Here is a 16,281-nt window from a genome sequence, read left to right as displayed (position 1 = left end):
TGAACACTGGCAGGGGTCACTCCATCAGGAGGAGATGCCACCTGCTCCAAGGAGTCTTCCCTGACTGCCCAAGCCAGAGGTGACGCTCCTCAGGGCCCCAGGGCCCTTCCCTTGCCTCCCCCCCAACCCCACCCCAGGTGCTGGGATAGGCACTGTGCAGGGGGCTGGGAGCTCCTTGAGGGCAGGGCCAGCTCTTCTCCTCTAGGTGCCCTCAGGCCTCAGCGTCCTGGCCGCGGTGGGCAGGCCACAAGCAAGAGGATGGCATAAGGTCATCCCAGCCTCTGCCAGCTAATTCAGCATAAGAAGCTGAGGCTTCTAAAGCAAGGACCCAGCAGGGATGCCCTTCTCAGGTGCCCTGGGGCCTCCAGGATAGGGAGACTGGCAGGGGCCCGGGAGGCCTGAGAGCCCTGGCCCAGCCCCTTCCCCCAGCCCTGCTGCGGCTGCAGCTGCTGCCCACTCATTCCCAGCCCGCGGGGCCGGCTCCCCGCTGCCCCACTGCAGGCCTCGAGCTGCAGAGGCAGAGATATCTGTGGTCACCACCCTTCCACAGCGCGGACACAGCACTGGGGACCTGGCAGTCACCCCAGGCTTGGGGACAGCATGGGGAGGGGGGCACAAATGCCCACTCCCGGGGGCACCATGGACAGTTCCCAGCACCCAAGGCCCATGCCCCTGCCCCAGCTCCAACCCCACCATCCACCCATACTGTGGCGCTGATCCCACCCCATCTGCTGTGGGACTGAGACCTGGGTCGAGGGCTGGGGCCAAAGGTGAGGTCCAGGAGGCAGCAGGCAAAGGCCTGGCAAAGAACAAGCTGAAAGGAGTCTAAGGACAGAAGTGACTCTTGGGTCTAGCAAATTCCACAACCCCCAGGTCAGCGACCCCCGGCACCTCTGTCACCCCAAAGCCTTCCCAGGTAGGACGAGGACCCCCAGGAGGGCCCCAACTCACTCCTGAGAACTCAGGTCTCTGGGCGGAGCACTGCAGCCCCCAGCTCAAGTAAGCCCCACCGGAGCCCTGAGCCATTTTACTTAGAGAAAAGGCACTGAATGGTGATGCCTGGGTCCCCCGGAATGGCCAGTGCTGGGGGACCCTCCACCCAACTCCAAGACCTGAGCTCAAACCGGCCCCTGTGCTCTCTGGGGGCCGGAAATCCTGCAGCCACACCTCCCCTACCCCTCCCACCCTACACCCTGAAACCCTGCGGCCTCCCGGGCCTCTGCCGGCCATGGGCCTGTCTCCACCCGCTAGAAGATTCCAGGCATCCAAGAAACACATATACACTGAGCACCTACTGTGTGCAGAGCTGGGAGTGCCACAGCAACCACAGGAGACAGGACCCACCTGCACGGAGCAGATATTTTAGGGAGCTTGTGTCAAGCCTGGACCCGGGAAAGCATCCTCCCCACCCCGGCTCCAGGTGGCGAGTCCCCAGAGCTGCGGGTCCCAGACTTCTAGGAAAATCTTCCCCGTGTGTGTGTGTATGTGTGTGTGTGTGTGTGTGTGTGGTCATCGGTATAACTATTTCCTCTCCAAGAACATGAAGAAACAATCATTTCATAAAAGAAACACTGTTGCAACAATACACACAAATGGAGATACAATCTCAGAATAAAGCATGTTTTATTATAGTGAATAAACCAGAGGCAGCTTTTATAGTTGGGACAACACACACATTGCCTCACCTGTCCTCACCTGCAGGCAGAACTCGTGTCCCAAGACTTGCATCATGAAATGCCAGGCTATCCCCTAACCCTGGAGCCCACCAAACACCCCCAAAACTGAAAGGTCATACCCCAAAGTAAAGCTTAGACCCCAGGCTGGGGTCCGGAAGGAGATAAACAATCCCAGATCTCATTTAATGGGGTAGAGGGTGTGGGGACCCAAGTCTGTCAAATGATACCCCCTCAAGGCAGGCTTTCTCTCCCTGGTAAGACCCATTTGCTAGTGTCGAGGCCTCCCCAAAGACCTGACAGCTGTTCACCAAGGAAGAAGCGGCACCCTAGACAGCTGACCAGGACAGCTCATGCACAAGTCACGCCAACGCTCACCTGGTTGCAGCGAGGATGATAATTTTTACACAGCACCTGGCACTCAGCAAGTAGGCCACAAACCGGGCTACTTTTAAGTTAATATTTGACAAAGGCTTCCCCTGGGGCAGGAAGAGCCTGCCTTTCTCTTCTGAATTCCCCAGCCTTGACTCCTGCCAGCCCTTGGCCCTAAGCCAGCTTCACTGCCCAGTCCAGAACCACGTGGCCTCTTGGGGAGGCAGCAGCCTCTTCAGGGAGGCCCCAGGAGCCCCCCAGTTCCCCCGATGCGGGCCCCAACCCCGGCGCAAGAACCACCCGCCCTGCCCTTGGCTCGTGTCCATTTAATCCTCACAGCATCCTCTGGGGCACCCACCACCTACTTCAGTTGAGGAAACTGAGGCTCAAAGGGGTCAACGTGACCTGCGCAAGGGTAGTGACGGGGGGGAGGGAGTCAACCCCAGCTGCCTAGAGACTGGTGGCTTCTACCACCCTGAGGTGCTGCTGGATGTGAAAACCTTACAGGTGGTCCTCCCCGGTCTCCGTCACCTTTGCAGCCTTCCTCCTCCTCTTTTATTGGCCCCTCCCACCTCCCCGCCCACATCCTGGGTGAGAGCCCCGCCCACCAAGCTGCCCAGGCCCACACTGGCGGTGCCCTGCTGACTGGTTTCAGCATTAAGTGTCCTTTTCTTTACACTTTAAAAAAAATTGTTTTTGCATTCTTTTTTATTGAAGTATAGTCAGTTTACAATGTTGTGCCAATTTCTGGTGTACAGCATAATGTTTCAGTTACGCATATACATACATATGTTTGTTTTCATATTCTTTTTCATTATAGGTTACTAGATGATACTGAATATAGTTCCCTGTGCTACACAGTAGAAACTTGTTATTTATCTATTTTGTATATACTACTTAGTATCTGCAACTTTTGAACCCCCAATTTATCCCTTCCCACCTTTCTTCCCCCTAGATAACCATAAGTTTGTTTTCTATGTCTGTGAGTCTGTCTCTGTTTCGTAAATAAGTTCATTTGTGTCTTTTTTTTTTAGATTTCACTTATAAGCAATATCATACAGTATTTTTCTCTTTCTGGCTTACTTCACTTAAAATGATGATCTGTGGTGGAGCACATGCTTAGCATGCATGAGTCCTGGGTTCAACCCCCAGCACCTCCATTAAATAAATAAAAAACTAATTACCTCCCCCTCAAAATTTTTTTTAAATAAATTCTTTAAAAAACTATGATTATTTAAAAAAAAGAAGAAGGATGATCTGCACTTTTAAAGGCTGAGCTGAGCAACCAAACTCTATGGAGGAAGAGCTTCCCTGCTCTCAGGGAGCTACCTGCCGCAGTACTTTTCATTTCTTTACAGTCTCCCCGAGCCAGAACGTCAGCTCCAGGTGGATGGGGGCTTGATTCTGTTCAGCCCTGTATCCCCCGTCCCTACAACAGTGCCCAGCACAGAGTGGGTGCTCAATATTTGTTTTGTGAATAAATGAGGAATAAGTAAACCCTGCAGTCACTTTACTGATGGCCAGAGCGAAGCCCAGGAAGAGGGAAACTAAGCCAGGGTTGCCGGATTTCTGTGCAGGTGAGTCCAGATCCCCACCCCGGAACCGCCCGATTCCCTCCCCGGACCCTCTGCACAGGCACAGACACAGACACAGGCACGCGCATGCGCACACACACACGCACACACACCACTCTGGGCTGGGACATTATAAACCCTCATCAGTCCAGGGCTCAGCTGGGATTAGCTGTCTATAGAGGCCTGTAATGGACACTCACAGGGACAGAGGCCCAGAGAAGGGGCTGTGGGGGAGGGAGGCCTGCAGGTCATCACACTTGCTTTGTGATGGGCCCTTGTCCAAGGCTCTAGTCTCCACGAGCCAGCGAAGAGGAACCATTATTATCCACATTTTATACATGAAGAAACTAGGCTCAGGCTGGTCCTGCAACCTGCCCAGGGTCCCCGCTGGTCAGGGGAGCCGGGGACCACCTGTCCACCCACCTGCCCACGAGCCCACACGCCTGCTCTGTCTCTGACACCCCCCTGCAGCCGAGGGTAGGACCCAGGGATTCTAGAACTTCATGGAAAAAGAACTATGTGAGGCCGGGCCTCCAGCAGGAGGGAGAGACAGAGCATTCTCCTCACATGCCTGTCCAATCCACATGCCTTGTGAGCGGCAAGCTGGGCAGAGATCTCCTAGTCCAGGGGCAAGGGCCTGGGAGGATGCCGGGGGTGAAGGTGAGGAGGGGGCCCTGGCAGGATCATCTGAGAAGGAGGGAGGTGAAGATTTCAAGCCTCAGCGTCTCCAAGAGCACACGGGATACAGAGATCACTCAAGACTTTATCAAATCCGGCCCAAGTCTACCAGCCTCACCACTCCTGACACACCCTACCCTTCTCTTGGTGACCAGCCAGCCCACCTCCACTCTCCAGCACACACCCTGGCCCAGTTCTGTCCCTCAGGGAACACCTTTTCCAGGCTCCAGGCAGCCCCAGGAGCTGACCGTCCTCGGCAGGCCCCTGAGCAAAACAGCCTGAGCCTGCCTGAGGCCCTGCCATGAGCCCAAAACAGGAGCTCAGTTCACGCCTGGGCCCCAGCCCACCCTGGAGGCCATGCTTCCAACCCCCATGCCCACAGTCCTCAGCCAAATGTCCACCAAGCCTCCATGAACACCCTACCCAGGAAGGACGCCTGGCTGGGGAGCCTTCCTCCAGCACTGGCAAGAGGCACCATCTCTGTAAATAACTTAGGTCCAGGGAGAAGGGCAGAAAACCTGGTGCAAGATCAGAGGAAAGGGACCCAGGGCAGGGAGGTACAGAGAGACTGGGGCAAAGACAACATGGGGGCAGATGAGAGAGAGGACACCCAGGGAAGAGAGGTGGACACCATGAAGGGGAGGGCAACGTGGGATCTGGGTGGAGGACAGTCCCGCTGGCTGGGGCCCGGGGCCTCAGAGGCCCTCTAGCAGGCCCAGGTGGGCTCCCTGCTCCCAGGGCACCTGCCTTCAGTGTGGCATGGCTACTCTGAAGGCTGCTGTAAGCACAAAGTCTGGTGGTAAAGGCCTGGCTCCTCCCAAGGAGACCACTGTGGCTACAGCGTGAGAACCTTAATCATGCAAATGAGCATGGCACCATGGTGGCCATATGTCAGGGTCCTATAAAATGACTGCCACTGCACCTTTTCTCCAGTAAGCATCTGCCCCGACATGCCAGGGCTAGGCTGCCCACTAACAGCCCCCCGGGGCCCAGCCCCTCCAAGCCCCGCCTCCCCATCCCCTGAGGGCTCAAGGATGTGGTGGGGGGCAGACCAGGGGCAGAGAGACTTCCTCCCTGTGCCTTTCATTGGTCTGGCTCCACCAGCCCAGGCCGGCCTCCCTCCTGCCTGCTCCTCGAGCACTTCTGGGCAGTGGACCTCAGGGGCAAGCAGGCCAGATTCTACCCTCACCCCAGCTGTCCCTTCTCCCCAGCAGTCCCATCCCCCAAAAGACCCAGCCCGCCAATCCCTAATCCTCTGTCATTTGACCCAGGCTCCACCCCCAACTCAGCTCTGCCCAGCCACCTACTGAGGCCCAAAAATGGACAGAGTCATTTATAGAGGGTCCGATCAGCCAAATGCAATGGGAAGATGACCTCATGGGGCCTGGGTCCGAACTCCAGGCACGCGGTCTGCACCGGAGGGCCCTGGGGGCAGCCGGGGACTGGGAGGCTAGCAGTGATGGAGCCAGGCTGGCAGCCCCTGGGGACCCCTCCCAGATGGTCTCATGCCCCCTCACACTAGGGCCAGAGGCCACAAGACCTGACAACGATAATCCCCATGCCAGCCAGAGCTGTGTGCACCCTGTTCCCCAAGGCACCCTGAGCTCTGCTCAGGACCAGGAACCCAACACCGGTCCAGGCAGGATCTGCTGAACCAGGGAAGGCAGGGCAGCACACAGCACAAGTCAGCCCACACAAGGGCCTGCATCAGGTCTCCCCAGCCAAGCCCCCAAAGACCCTCGTTTGTCCCTAAACAGTCACTCTGCACCTGCTGGGGCCAGATAAACGCTGGGCACACACCCGGATCTGCCCACCACAGGCAGCACCAGACCAGGGGTGGAGGACGGCAGATGGACGGGCTACACCAAGCCAGGGCCCATGGTGAGATTCACACTGAGCAGGGGGACGGGAGGGCTGGCTCCACAGGTAGGCACCAGAGGGCAACCCTTCTCCAGTATGCTGTCCGTCTAAGCCTAGGCAGATATTGGGGCTGAAAAGAGATGCGGGGAAATTGAGGGAGAGGAACAGAAGAGAGAGATCGGACCCTTCTTTCTACCTGGTTAGACCTAGGACCTCCACCAAAGCTCCTCCTGTCCCTGGTCAGGAAAGGCCCTACTATACCAATGGGCCAACTGTAATTTCCCCATCACTCACAGATGTGACCAAGGTGAGGTGGGGGCAGAGTGCCTCTGAGGCCACGGACCATGCGAGTTAGATGTGGTCCTGAATGCCGCAGAAGACACTGAGGCAGCCAGGTCAGGGGTACCCAGGCTGCCACACAGACTCTGAGCCTCAGGAGGGCACAGGGAAAAGACTGGTGTGTGTAGAGGAGTCAAACTTCCTGGAAAGGGGACTGCAGTCAGGCCAACAAAGGAGGCTACTTTCCCTGACTCAGCCAGGATACCCCGTGGCGCTGCTCTGATTGTGATGGGGGAGGGTCTCCCAACCAGCACCTGCCCGTGGGGCAGGGAACAGCAGCAGTGCTCAGCAACACCAGCTCCCCAGAGGTCCAGGCTCCGGCAGGGCCAGCCCTTGGCCAAGGCCAGCATCCATAGTTGACCAGCTGTCAGCCAACTGCCCATGGCCACAGAGCAGGGGCCAAAGAAGGAAGGGTGACAGCTTAGTGGGGTCAGTGATGACACATCGACACGTGCGCAGAGGGGATACAGCCCATGGCTGCCTACTGCCCCTGCAGTTACTGGAAGGTGCCATTGCAGGAACAAGGCAAATAGGACAAAGGGGACACAGCAAGAGCAAAGGGAAGCCAGGGAGAACCTGGACATCAGTGGAGTGGGGGCAGGGAAATTGTTTCCGCTGTTCCCATTCATCTTCCTCAGCCCCTTAGGGGCAGGAAGCAGGCTTAGGCCCAGGGAACCTAAATGGATTACCAGTCACGGGAGGTGGCGGGGGGCGCGGGCGGGGGGGGGGTTGCCACAAGGGCAGCAGCATGTCCCCCCTCCCAACCTGGGCGACTGAATCTTCCCAGGCCCCAGCCAGCTATCTGTGGGGCTCTAATCCCTCGGCCAGCCCCGGGGAGGGGAGGAGGACAGCTGGGGCAGGCCAGATCTGGAGTTTGGCTGACGGCCCTTCCCTCCACGCACACCCGCCCACCTCCTTAGCCCGGGACCACAAGGATGAGCAGCAGGGGAAGCTCTCGCCGCCCAGGCCACCCCCACCCCCACCATCACGTGGCTGCATCCTCAGGGAGCCCGCAGGTCTCAGCTGCAAAAGTCATTGTTTATAAACAGCCACAAGCCTGGCGGGGGAAGGCCAGCCAGTCTCCGGATTCCCAACGGGCCGTGGGCCGTGTGTCGGGCGGGAGAGGGGACAGACCCAGTCAGGGGGGCACCAGGGGGGCCACCTTGGCTGGAGCGCAGATTCTGCAATCTCAGATTTCAGAGTCGGCGTCGGCAGGGGAAGTGGCGTCAGCAGCTGGCGTGATCCAACTCAATAAGCCAGAGGCAGCTAGGGACAGAAAGCCGAGCGAGCGCGGACCCCCGCCCCCCGCCCCATCCTGCATTTCCTGCACTGTCAGGGTGCCCCGGGAAGCCCCGGCTCTATGCCCCCGGCCCAGGGCCAGCCGCTCTCCGAGCCCAGGGGTCGGGTTTCCTGCGGTGCCCGCCATCCCCGCGGCCGCGGGCTCCCGAAACCAGAGCCGCCACCCTCTCCCCGGCCGCCGGAAACGCGAAGCCCCTGCTTGGGTGAGGGCACCTCCGGAGGGCGCGCAGCCCTCTGCTCCCCGGGAGCCAGGCCGAAGCTTCCAGGCCGCAGGCACCTCTCGGGCAAGGAAACCTGACCCCTCCTTCGGCCCGCGGGGAAAAAAGGTGGAGAGGCGGGTGGAGAAGAGGGAACGGCGGGCGCTGGAGGCGGCGCCCAGAGGCCTGGAGCGAGCGCGCGGGCCCCGCGGGCGGAGGGGCAACCTCGGGATTCCCGGAACTGAGCGACCCGGGGAACCAGGGACAGGCCCCCTCCCCCCAGCTCCTGCCCGGCCCGCGTGGTCCCAGAGGGCTCGGGGCGCCACCTCGCCTCCCAGCCTCCGGGCCTCAGCCTCCAGGGCGAGGTTAGCCTGGACCCCGCGCCCCGAGAATAGCGTGGGCCGTCTCTCAGCTGCAGACGTGCGGCGAAGATGCAGAGCGGCGGCGGGGGGAGCAGGGGGGACAAGGGGACAGCTGCGCCCTCTCCTGCCCCCGCCGGAGGTGAGGAGACAGAGGACGCGGACGGACAGGGCACCCAGCGTGCCGGGGGGGGGCGCAGCCTGCGGACCCCCGAGGGCCCTTGGCAGCGGTCGATCGCAGGTGACAGCGCCAGACCCCGGGTGAGGCCCAGCCCCTGGTGCGGGGGTCGAGGACAGGTGTCCCGATCGCGCGGCGGCCGGGGCTCAGGCTCGCTCACCTTTTCCTGCGCGCGAGTGAGCTTCTTCTGCACGTTGCTGGCGATCTTCCCAGCCGTCACCCCCTTGCTGCCCATCTCGGCCATCGCGGCTCAGGCTCGCCCGGTGGCGGGCGCCGATCTCCCAGCCCCCGGCCCCGGCCCCGGCCGCGCGTCCGGCCCCGGCTCCGGCTCCACGCCGCGCACTAGACAGCCGCGCCGACTGACGGAGGCGGAGCGTGCGCCCGGCGAGCGAGCGAGCGAGCTACGCGGGGACCGAGGGAGGGACGGACGGACGCGGGGAGAGGGAGGAGGGGCCGGGCCTCGAGCAAGCAGCGGTCAGCGCCCCCCGCCCGCCCCTCCGGACAAGACACTGCCTTTTAAAGGGCCACTCCGGGCTTTGGAACCGCTCGGCCGGCCAAGAGGGAGCGGCGCCCACTGTGGCCGAGGCTGCGCCGGCGAGCGGGACTCCAGTGTGGCTCCGATGACACCGCCCCGGGGCGGGGACTACAACGACAGTCCTGGGACCGGCGCTGCCGCGGACCCGCCTCCCTCCCAAGCAGTCGCCTCCTGCAGCCCAGGAAAGGAGGCTAGATGGAGGAGAAGGGTGCTTTCAAAAACCAAAGATCAAGTGTAGCGATTGGTGCGCAACCCGAAATCGGAGCGCCCGGGCTGGGAGCGCGCCGCCGGAGCCCCCTCTCCTTCCCCGGGGCTTACCTCTGGCCCCGCTGTCGACCCACGTCCTCCTCCTGGCCTGTAGGCTCACCCTTCTCGACGTGGGGTCTCGGGCGCCTCCGGTCAGCTGTCCCCCGTGCCTAGTTCCAGACCAACCAGGCTCTTGGTTTTCTAATTTGCGAATAACTATTATTATTATAATAACAGCCTAACAGTACACTCAGTGCCTCTTCGACAGGCATTATCTCAAAGTCAGTCTCCAAAGCAGCCCTATTCGATTGGTGCTATTATTATTCCATGTTACAAATAATGGCACCGAGAAGCCTGGAACCAGATCTCTGACTCTCCATCCCAGGCTCTCAGCCACCATCCCTGGGGTTGTCTCCTATTCCGGGCTGGAAGAAAAATGATCAATGGTCATTATTCAAAGAGTAGATAAGGTTATTGCTAACCGACCAGTGACAACTTTGCCAACAGACCAATGACACTGGTTTGAAACTAATAAATGTCCACTGGGTCTACTCAGACCACCCACACCCCTCCCCAAGGATGCCATAGCACTGCCCCAGAGGACAGGGTATGTCCCTGGAAGTTTCCTCAGGGATGTGGGCTAAGTTGGCTGGAGAGGGGAGCCCTGGAGGCCGTGCTGAGGGGGCCCGGACGTGTCCAGCGCCCCGGAGGAGTGAGGGCAGAAGTCCCTGGGAGGAGCAGAGAGGCTCTTACACCAAGACCCCCATACACATGGAGAAACTGAGGCCCAGGAATAAAAGGTTCAGCCTGGGTTCCCCGGGGAAGTCTCCTCCCCAATCTCTCTGGCTACTCCACCTGGTTTATTACAAGGCCGCTCAGCACCTCAGTCTTCTTAGCCTAGCATTATTCCTGTTTCGGAGGAAGACAGACCGAGGCTCTACAGCTGCTGAAAATCACAAGGGATAAGCAGAAATTCAGACCCAGGCTCTCCTGTACTGAAGCCCACAGCTGATACCCCAAAATGCCTCCCAGGAAAAGCACTCTGTCAAAATTATTACGATAAATTTGGGCCCGATTCCTGAGTTACAAAAGCAAAACCTAAACCATGCAGCCTGGGTTTCTAAGACAGCTTTCGCCTGAAAGCTCATCATGCTTTCACCTCATGGTCCCTCTCCTAATTTTATGTTTGGCACTTTATTCTAACCATCTTCGAGGGGCAATTTCTTCCAGCAGTCCTCGGAGAAAAGGAGGAAATAAGCAGAAATCAAATCGTATTACCGTCAGCCCCCAGGGAACGGGGAGATTCTGCTTGGCTGGACTTCGGTGTTTCAAAATATCACTTGCCAGTGATGATGAAAATAATACTTAGGTATAATTATGACTGAAAAGAAGACAGGAAATTGTGCATGCACTAACTTTTCAACCACACAAAAATAAATATAAATGCTCGTGATCAAAGACCAAAAGAACCAGGCACAAGGAAATAGGTCAAGGCATTATGACTTATTTTTTTCCTTTTGATTTCTAAATATTCTGTAATATGCTGTGTTACTTTCACAACTAAAAAATACACACACATCTCTTTAAAGAAGGCAATTCTTTATCTGATCTCTGGAATGGGGAGACTTTTCTAAGCACAAAACCATTGGAAAATGTATTGAAATAAAAAGTGCTAGTTTGAGGGTATGGAAAAATAAAAATTTTTTAAACCTCAAAAAATACCATTAACACATAGGATGAAAATTTGGAAGGAAGTGCTCCAAAAGGTTATTATAAGTCTAAACGGTAGGAATGTAGGAGATTTTTACTTTCTTCTTTATAGTTTTTTATAGTATCTGACTTTTTACTGAGATAGTCCGTTGTTTTTATGATGGAAAAACATAAACTTTTCAGGAAAAAAATTAAGTTATTGCCACTTTGAAAAGAAAGTTGACATTAAAAATTAACAGGTAGAAGAAAGTGGGAAACATTTTTGAAAATAAAATAGAACCCTCACAATTCATAAGAAAAGCTAATATTCCAACAAATAAATGAGCAAATGGCACAAAAGGACAATTGACAAAATTGGGGATTTAAATGATCAGGACATGGATATTAAGAGTTCTGTTTCAGCAGGGAAAAAAAAGAAAAAGAAAAAGAAAAAGTGTTTGTTAAATCAATGAGAGACCATTCTTACCCTGACTTTCACCAAGTCAGCAAATCGTCTTTTCAATTATGTTACTTAAAATCAGAGAGACGGATACTCTCACGTACTACAGATACAGAATTTCTGGAAAGCAATCTTGTAGTGTGTATTAAGAACCATCAAAATATCTATATTCTGCAACTCTCCAATCCCAAGTACAGGAAACAACTCACAATTTTAGCAAAGTGTTAGTCACACAGATGTTTATCACATAATAATAGTACGAGACTGACAGCATGAGTGTTGGCTATTTTTGTTGCTGTTACTGTTCGTGTCTGTGCACTCCCTCAGTCTCCAGACGTTTCTGAGCACTCACTAGGTAACCGTCCTGGGCTCAGCTCTGCCAGCGGTGGGGCGATGAAGCCCCTTCCTCTGGAGTTCACTGTGTGGAGGGCTGGGTGGGGCTGGGAGAGGTGGGAGGCCCTTTGAGGGAGTGACGTTGACAACCTGATGGAGGCACTGACAGGGCAAGGAGGGGAGCCTGGTACCTGTGAAAATACCGAGGCAGGAATCCATGAGCAGACATCAGATGAGCAGACAATATCCGACGTGTTATTGGTGTGTCTTTCCTTCTGCACTTTTAGGACCCAGGCCCCCCAGCTTCTGCATCCCTCCCGCTCTTGACAGCAACCTGGCTGCCCATCCAGCCCAACCCCTGGCCTATACCCAAGGCCTGTTACCAACAGTGATCAAACTCCTGTCTAGCTGAACATAAGATGTTTACCAAAACAACACTCCTGATGTGTCTGGGATGAGGAACTGCTGTAATGGGCGTTAATGAAATAATGCAGGATATTCAATTATACAGCGGGGGTGGGGAGGGCACAGCTCAGTGGTAGAGCACATGCTTAGCATGCGCAAGGTCCTGGGTTCAATCCCCAGTACCTCCATTAAAAGTAAATAAATAACTCCCTCTTTCCAGGGGGAAAGGGGGTAGGAAGGGATAAATTTGGGAGTTTGAGAGTTGCAAATGTTAACCACTATATACTGAAAAAGATAAAAAAAAAATTTCTTCTGTATAGCACAGGGAGCTATATTCAATATCTTGGAATAACCTTTAATAAAAAAGAATATGAAAACAGATATATGTATATATATGCACGACGGGGACATTGTGCTGCACACCAGAAATTGACACATTGTAATTGACTATACTTCAATAAAAATAATTAAGTAAGTAAATAAATAAAACCCTAATTACCTCCCCTTCAAAAAAAAAAGCCTATAGTTCATTTTTTTTAAATAAATAAAAATAAATTGTACAACAGGAGAACGCCAAATGATATCCAAATGTGGTCGGTCTCGCTGAGTGAAGCAGTTCGGCTTAGGTTTGGTTTGGGTTTTTTCCCTCTTCTTTTTTATTTTCCAAACTTCATTCATGCACTCTTCTTGTAATCAGAAAGAAATGCTATTCAAAATACAGACTGAAAGGAGGAAACTGTTCCCTGAGACTCTGGTTGGAAAACCACAGTGTGATAGAGCGTGTGCCGCGCCCGATGGCCTGCGTGTCAGAGCCATGAGATCTGAGGAAATGATTTTTTTTTAAACCATGAAAAAGTCAGACGAGCAAAGGGAGACAAAAGAGCTTTGCGCCAGCTTTCCTTCAATCCTTCAAGAACTGAGTAAGAGGCTCAGAGCTGGCACCATGGCTCTTATCAACCTCATCCTGTCCTTTACAAAGTAAGACTTTTTGTTTTATTCTCTTTCAACTGTCAGAGTAATCCTGTGTTCGATAGCAGGAGAACCCCTTGCCATTCTCTTGTAGATGAAGATTTGGAGAAACTTGGAGAAGACAGGTCGACCCAAAGGCATGCAGCCGATGGGTCCTGGGCTCGGATCATTTAGCACCTGGCCATCTCCAGTGTGGGGAACAGACTAGCTCCAAACCTTCCTCCTGGAACAGCAGGCTTCACTTCTTACACAGACAGGGAGGACGCTGAAGAATCTGTAGCAGAACCAGAAGGGGATATGTCTAGGATCCTGCCTAGAAAATGAAGATGACTAGTGTTGAGAATTGGGAGACGGGGACAGAGAGAGAAACAGAGACAGAGAGACAGACATAACAGTATTACTGTAGAGCCTGGTTCCAGTCATGCCAGAATCCTGCTCACTCCCCACCTCCCACTATCCAGCTAAACAAGCCAACACATTTTTTTTTCTTTCTAAAGCCAATCTGAGGTCACTCACAACTGTCATGACTAATACACAGCTACCCAAAACCTGACCTTCTAAGAGGCAACCCTGGTGAATCCCTAATGCTACAAGTGCTTTTAAGTTAGAGTTTCTCTTGAGCATCTCTACCTGGTTCATCTGAATTAATATAAAATGCCGAAACTTGGATAGTTTTGCATGAAAGGGGGAAAAATAATTACACTGGGATCTTAGGCCTAAACCAGGACTAACCTGGGCAAATCATGACTTCTGAATACAGAGCCAGTGGATAGGAGTGCAGAATACAGTGCAAAGGAAGCTAAGGACACACAGTTCACAGCCTATGGTCAGGCTGGTCCTCAGGACCAATGCCTGTCCATTCTCCCAGGCCTGTCCCGTCATCTTGCAGGGGATATTTGCATATATGGGAGGGCACCACCCCCCAAGGATCTTCTGAATGGAGATCTGTCCCTAGGCTTCACCTCCTGGCTTCCAACCCAGCGCTTAGTGACCTTGGCAAATGGCAGTTAACTATTCTGCCATCCTGCCCTGAAGATCAGGGGCAGTGTCTCTTAGTTAATCTGGTTTGTGGTCCTCTTTGCTGCTGAGGCACAGGAGGCTGACCTCTGCCAGCTTGACAGACGGGTCAGTAGGGGTGCAGAAAAGCAAACAGCCCTTCGCCCTGCACTCTCCTTCAATAAATCATGCCTGAGTTCCTCTAGAAGCAAGAGTCCAGCCTTTGGAAACGCTCACTGGAGATTTATGATCATTGTCTTGGTCTTATCTTGGGAAAAAAAAATGGTTTACAAAACAAAATGTCCCAACAAGATTGCCCATGTACGTTTTTAAGCATTTCTAAAGTTTCATTTATCTATAAACAAACTAGCCAGCCATCAGAAGGAATACTGAGAGAACTGGCCAGTCCCTTGAAGCTGGGCTTCATTTACAGTATACGAGGCACCCTTCAGGAAAGCATTTTCAGGGCATGTAACAAAAGCCTTACGAACGCTGGCCTCCTAAGATGCGTCTGAGACTAGCCTTAAAACAGTTAAAAGTACAATTACAATGACATTCCTTACAAGAGAAACAGTGAAAAGTTGGAAACAGCCTAAATGTCCAAGCATGAGTTGGTGAAATAAGTTAATTTCTAAATTTCGGTCTATCTAGAATTTGAATATTAATCCACAGTTAAAAATTGATACATGGGACTTCTTCAAAATTTAGAAAGTCTGCTCTTCTAAAGATACCATTAGGACAATGAGAAAGTGATCCCCTCGGATAAAAACTACTCCTGGAGAAGGCAAACAATCCATTGAAAAAAAAAAGGAAAAGAAAAATAGGGGAAACAAAACAAAACACAGGCAAATGATCTGGGGAAAAAACCTTCACCAAAGAAAGAGGCAATAAGCCACCTGAGAAGATGCTAAAATTCATCAGTCTTTAGGAAAATGCAAATTAATACCACAATGAGCGGACACTACCCACTCCCCAAAATAGCTAAAATGAAAAAACTGACAACACCAGATGTTGGTGAAGATGTGAAGCAACCAGAATTCTGCCGAGAGCCACATCTTCCCCTGATTCGGATTCCTCCTTAGCTCATGACAAATTTTTCTTTTTCTTTCCCTTTTTCTCCTACCTCTGCTTTGGGCCCATCTGCGTGTTTCACCTCCAGAGAGTCCTGTGGCTACACCTGGGTGGAAGGAGCCCGGCTCATCCCTTCAGTGCCCAATACGCACTGGGGCTTTGACTGTATCCTTCCTGAGGACATACGCACACATACCCAATTCTCCTGCCCTCATTCCTCATCAGGCTGCCTGGCGACCCCTCCTCATCCTTCAGACCCAGCACACACATCATATCCTCCAGAGAGCCTTCTTCCACCCATCAAACTCAGGCAAAGCTCAGTGACCCGCCTCTGTATTCCCCAGAGTCCTGTGCTTGCCTTTCTCACACACCTAGCATCCCCAACAAAAAGTCATTCTGTAATAGTGGGAGGAAGGCACTCTGGGAGTCAATTCTTCACTCTTCCTGCTAGCATTCACTGTGCTCCTCCTGGCCTTGGTGATGACCAGAGCTGGCAGAGGTTATGTTCCTCTGGGGAGGAAGAATCATTTCTTGCTCAGACTCCAAGTTGAGAAGTGACCACCCCTTGCATGGAACTGTGGTTGCCTTTAAGTGGACATGATACCCAGTTTGAGAACTACAGCCTCCGACTGAGGCTCCTGAGGAGCAGGGACTGGGTCTGGTTAGCTCTGACCCCTGATCCCCTCCACGTGACTGGGCACAGATCAGGTGCTCAGCCAATGGATGCTGGGTGTTACCCCTGCGTGTGGCGCTGGGCATGATCCACCCAAGTTCAGGGGGCGCTCAGCACCAGAGGATGGAGATCTACCAGAGGTGAGGTCTTATCAGTGAATAGGCTGCATTCGTTCAAAGTCACCTGCCTCCTTGTCTTTCCACATATGCCCCACCCTTGTCACCTCCTCTCTTTTTGAGGGGGGCAGGGGGTAAGTATTTATTTATTTATTTATTTATTTATTTATTTATTTATTTATTTGATGGAGGTGGTGGGGATTGAACCCAGGACCACATGCATGACAAGCATGTGCTCTACCACTGAGCTATACCCTCC

At 53.7% G+C, this 16,281-nt stretch overlaps 1 protein-coding gene and 1 non-coding gene across 12 annotated transcripts in view; both read right to left on the bottom strand.

Moving 5' to 3' along the window:
- The window catches only part of BIN1 (bridging integrator 1), a 51,893-nt gene extending 42,756 nt beyond the window's left edge, over window positions 1-9,137 (bottom strand). For 3 of the 11 annotated variants that reach the window (XM_031678694.2, XM_031678695.2, XM_031678690.2), the window contains exon 1: window positions 8,690-9,132. In XM_031678694.2, coding sequence (XP_031534554.2) covers window positions 8,690-8,773 — 84 coding nt within the window. In that variant the 5' untranslated portion in view covers window positions 8,774-9,132. Of the gene's footprint in view, window positions 1-8,689 lie in introns of all 11 variants that reach the window. The other 8 variants (XM_031678700.2, XM_031678693.2, XM_031678698.2 and 5 more) reach the window with 5 other exon arrangements.
- A 7,071-nt stretch (window positions 9,138-16,208) lies between these two features.
- On the bottom strand, window positions 16,209-16,281 carry TRNAD-GUC (transfer RNA aspartic acid (anticodon GUC)). The gene has a single exon. It is a non-coding gene; the product is annotated as a tRNA-Asp (tRNA).

This window comes from Vicugna pacos, chromosome 5 (assembly GCF_048564905.1).
Source record: "Vicugna pacos chromosome 5, VicPac4, whole genome shotgun sequence".
NCBI lineage: Eukaryota > Metazoa > Chordata > Mammalia > Artiodactyla > Camelidae > Vicugna > Vicugna pacos.
The sequence above is the reverse complement of the archived record's forward strand: the minus strand, read 5'-3'. Positions and strand labels throughout refer to the sequence as shown.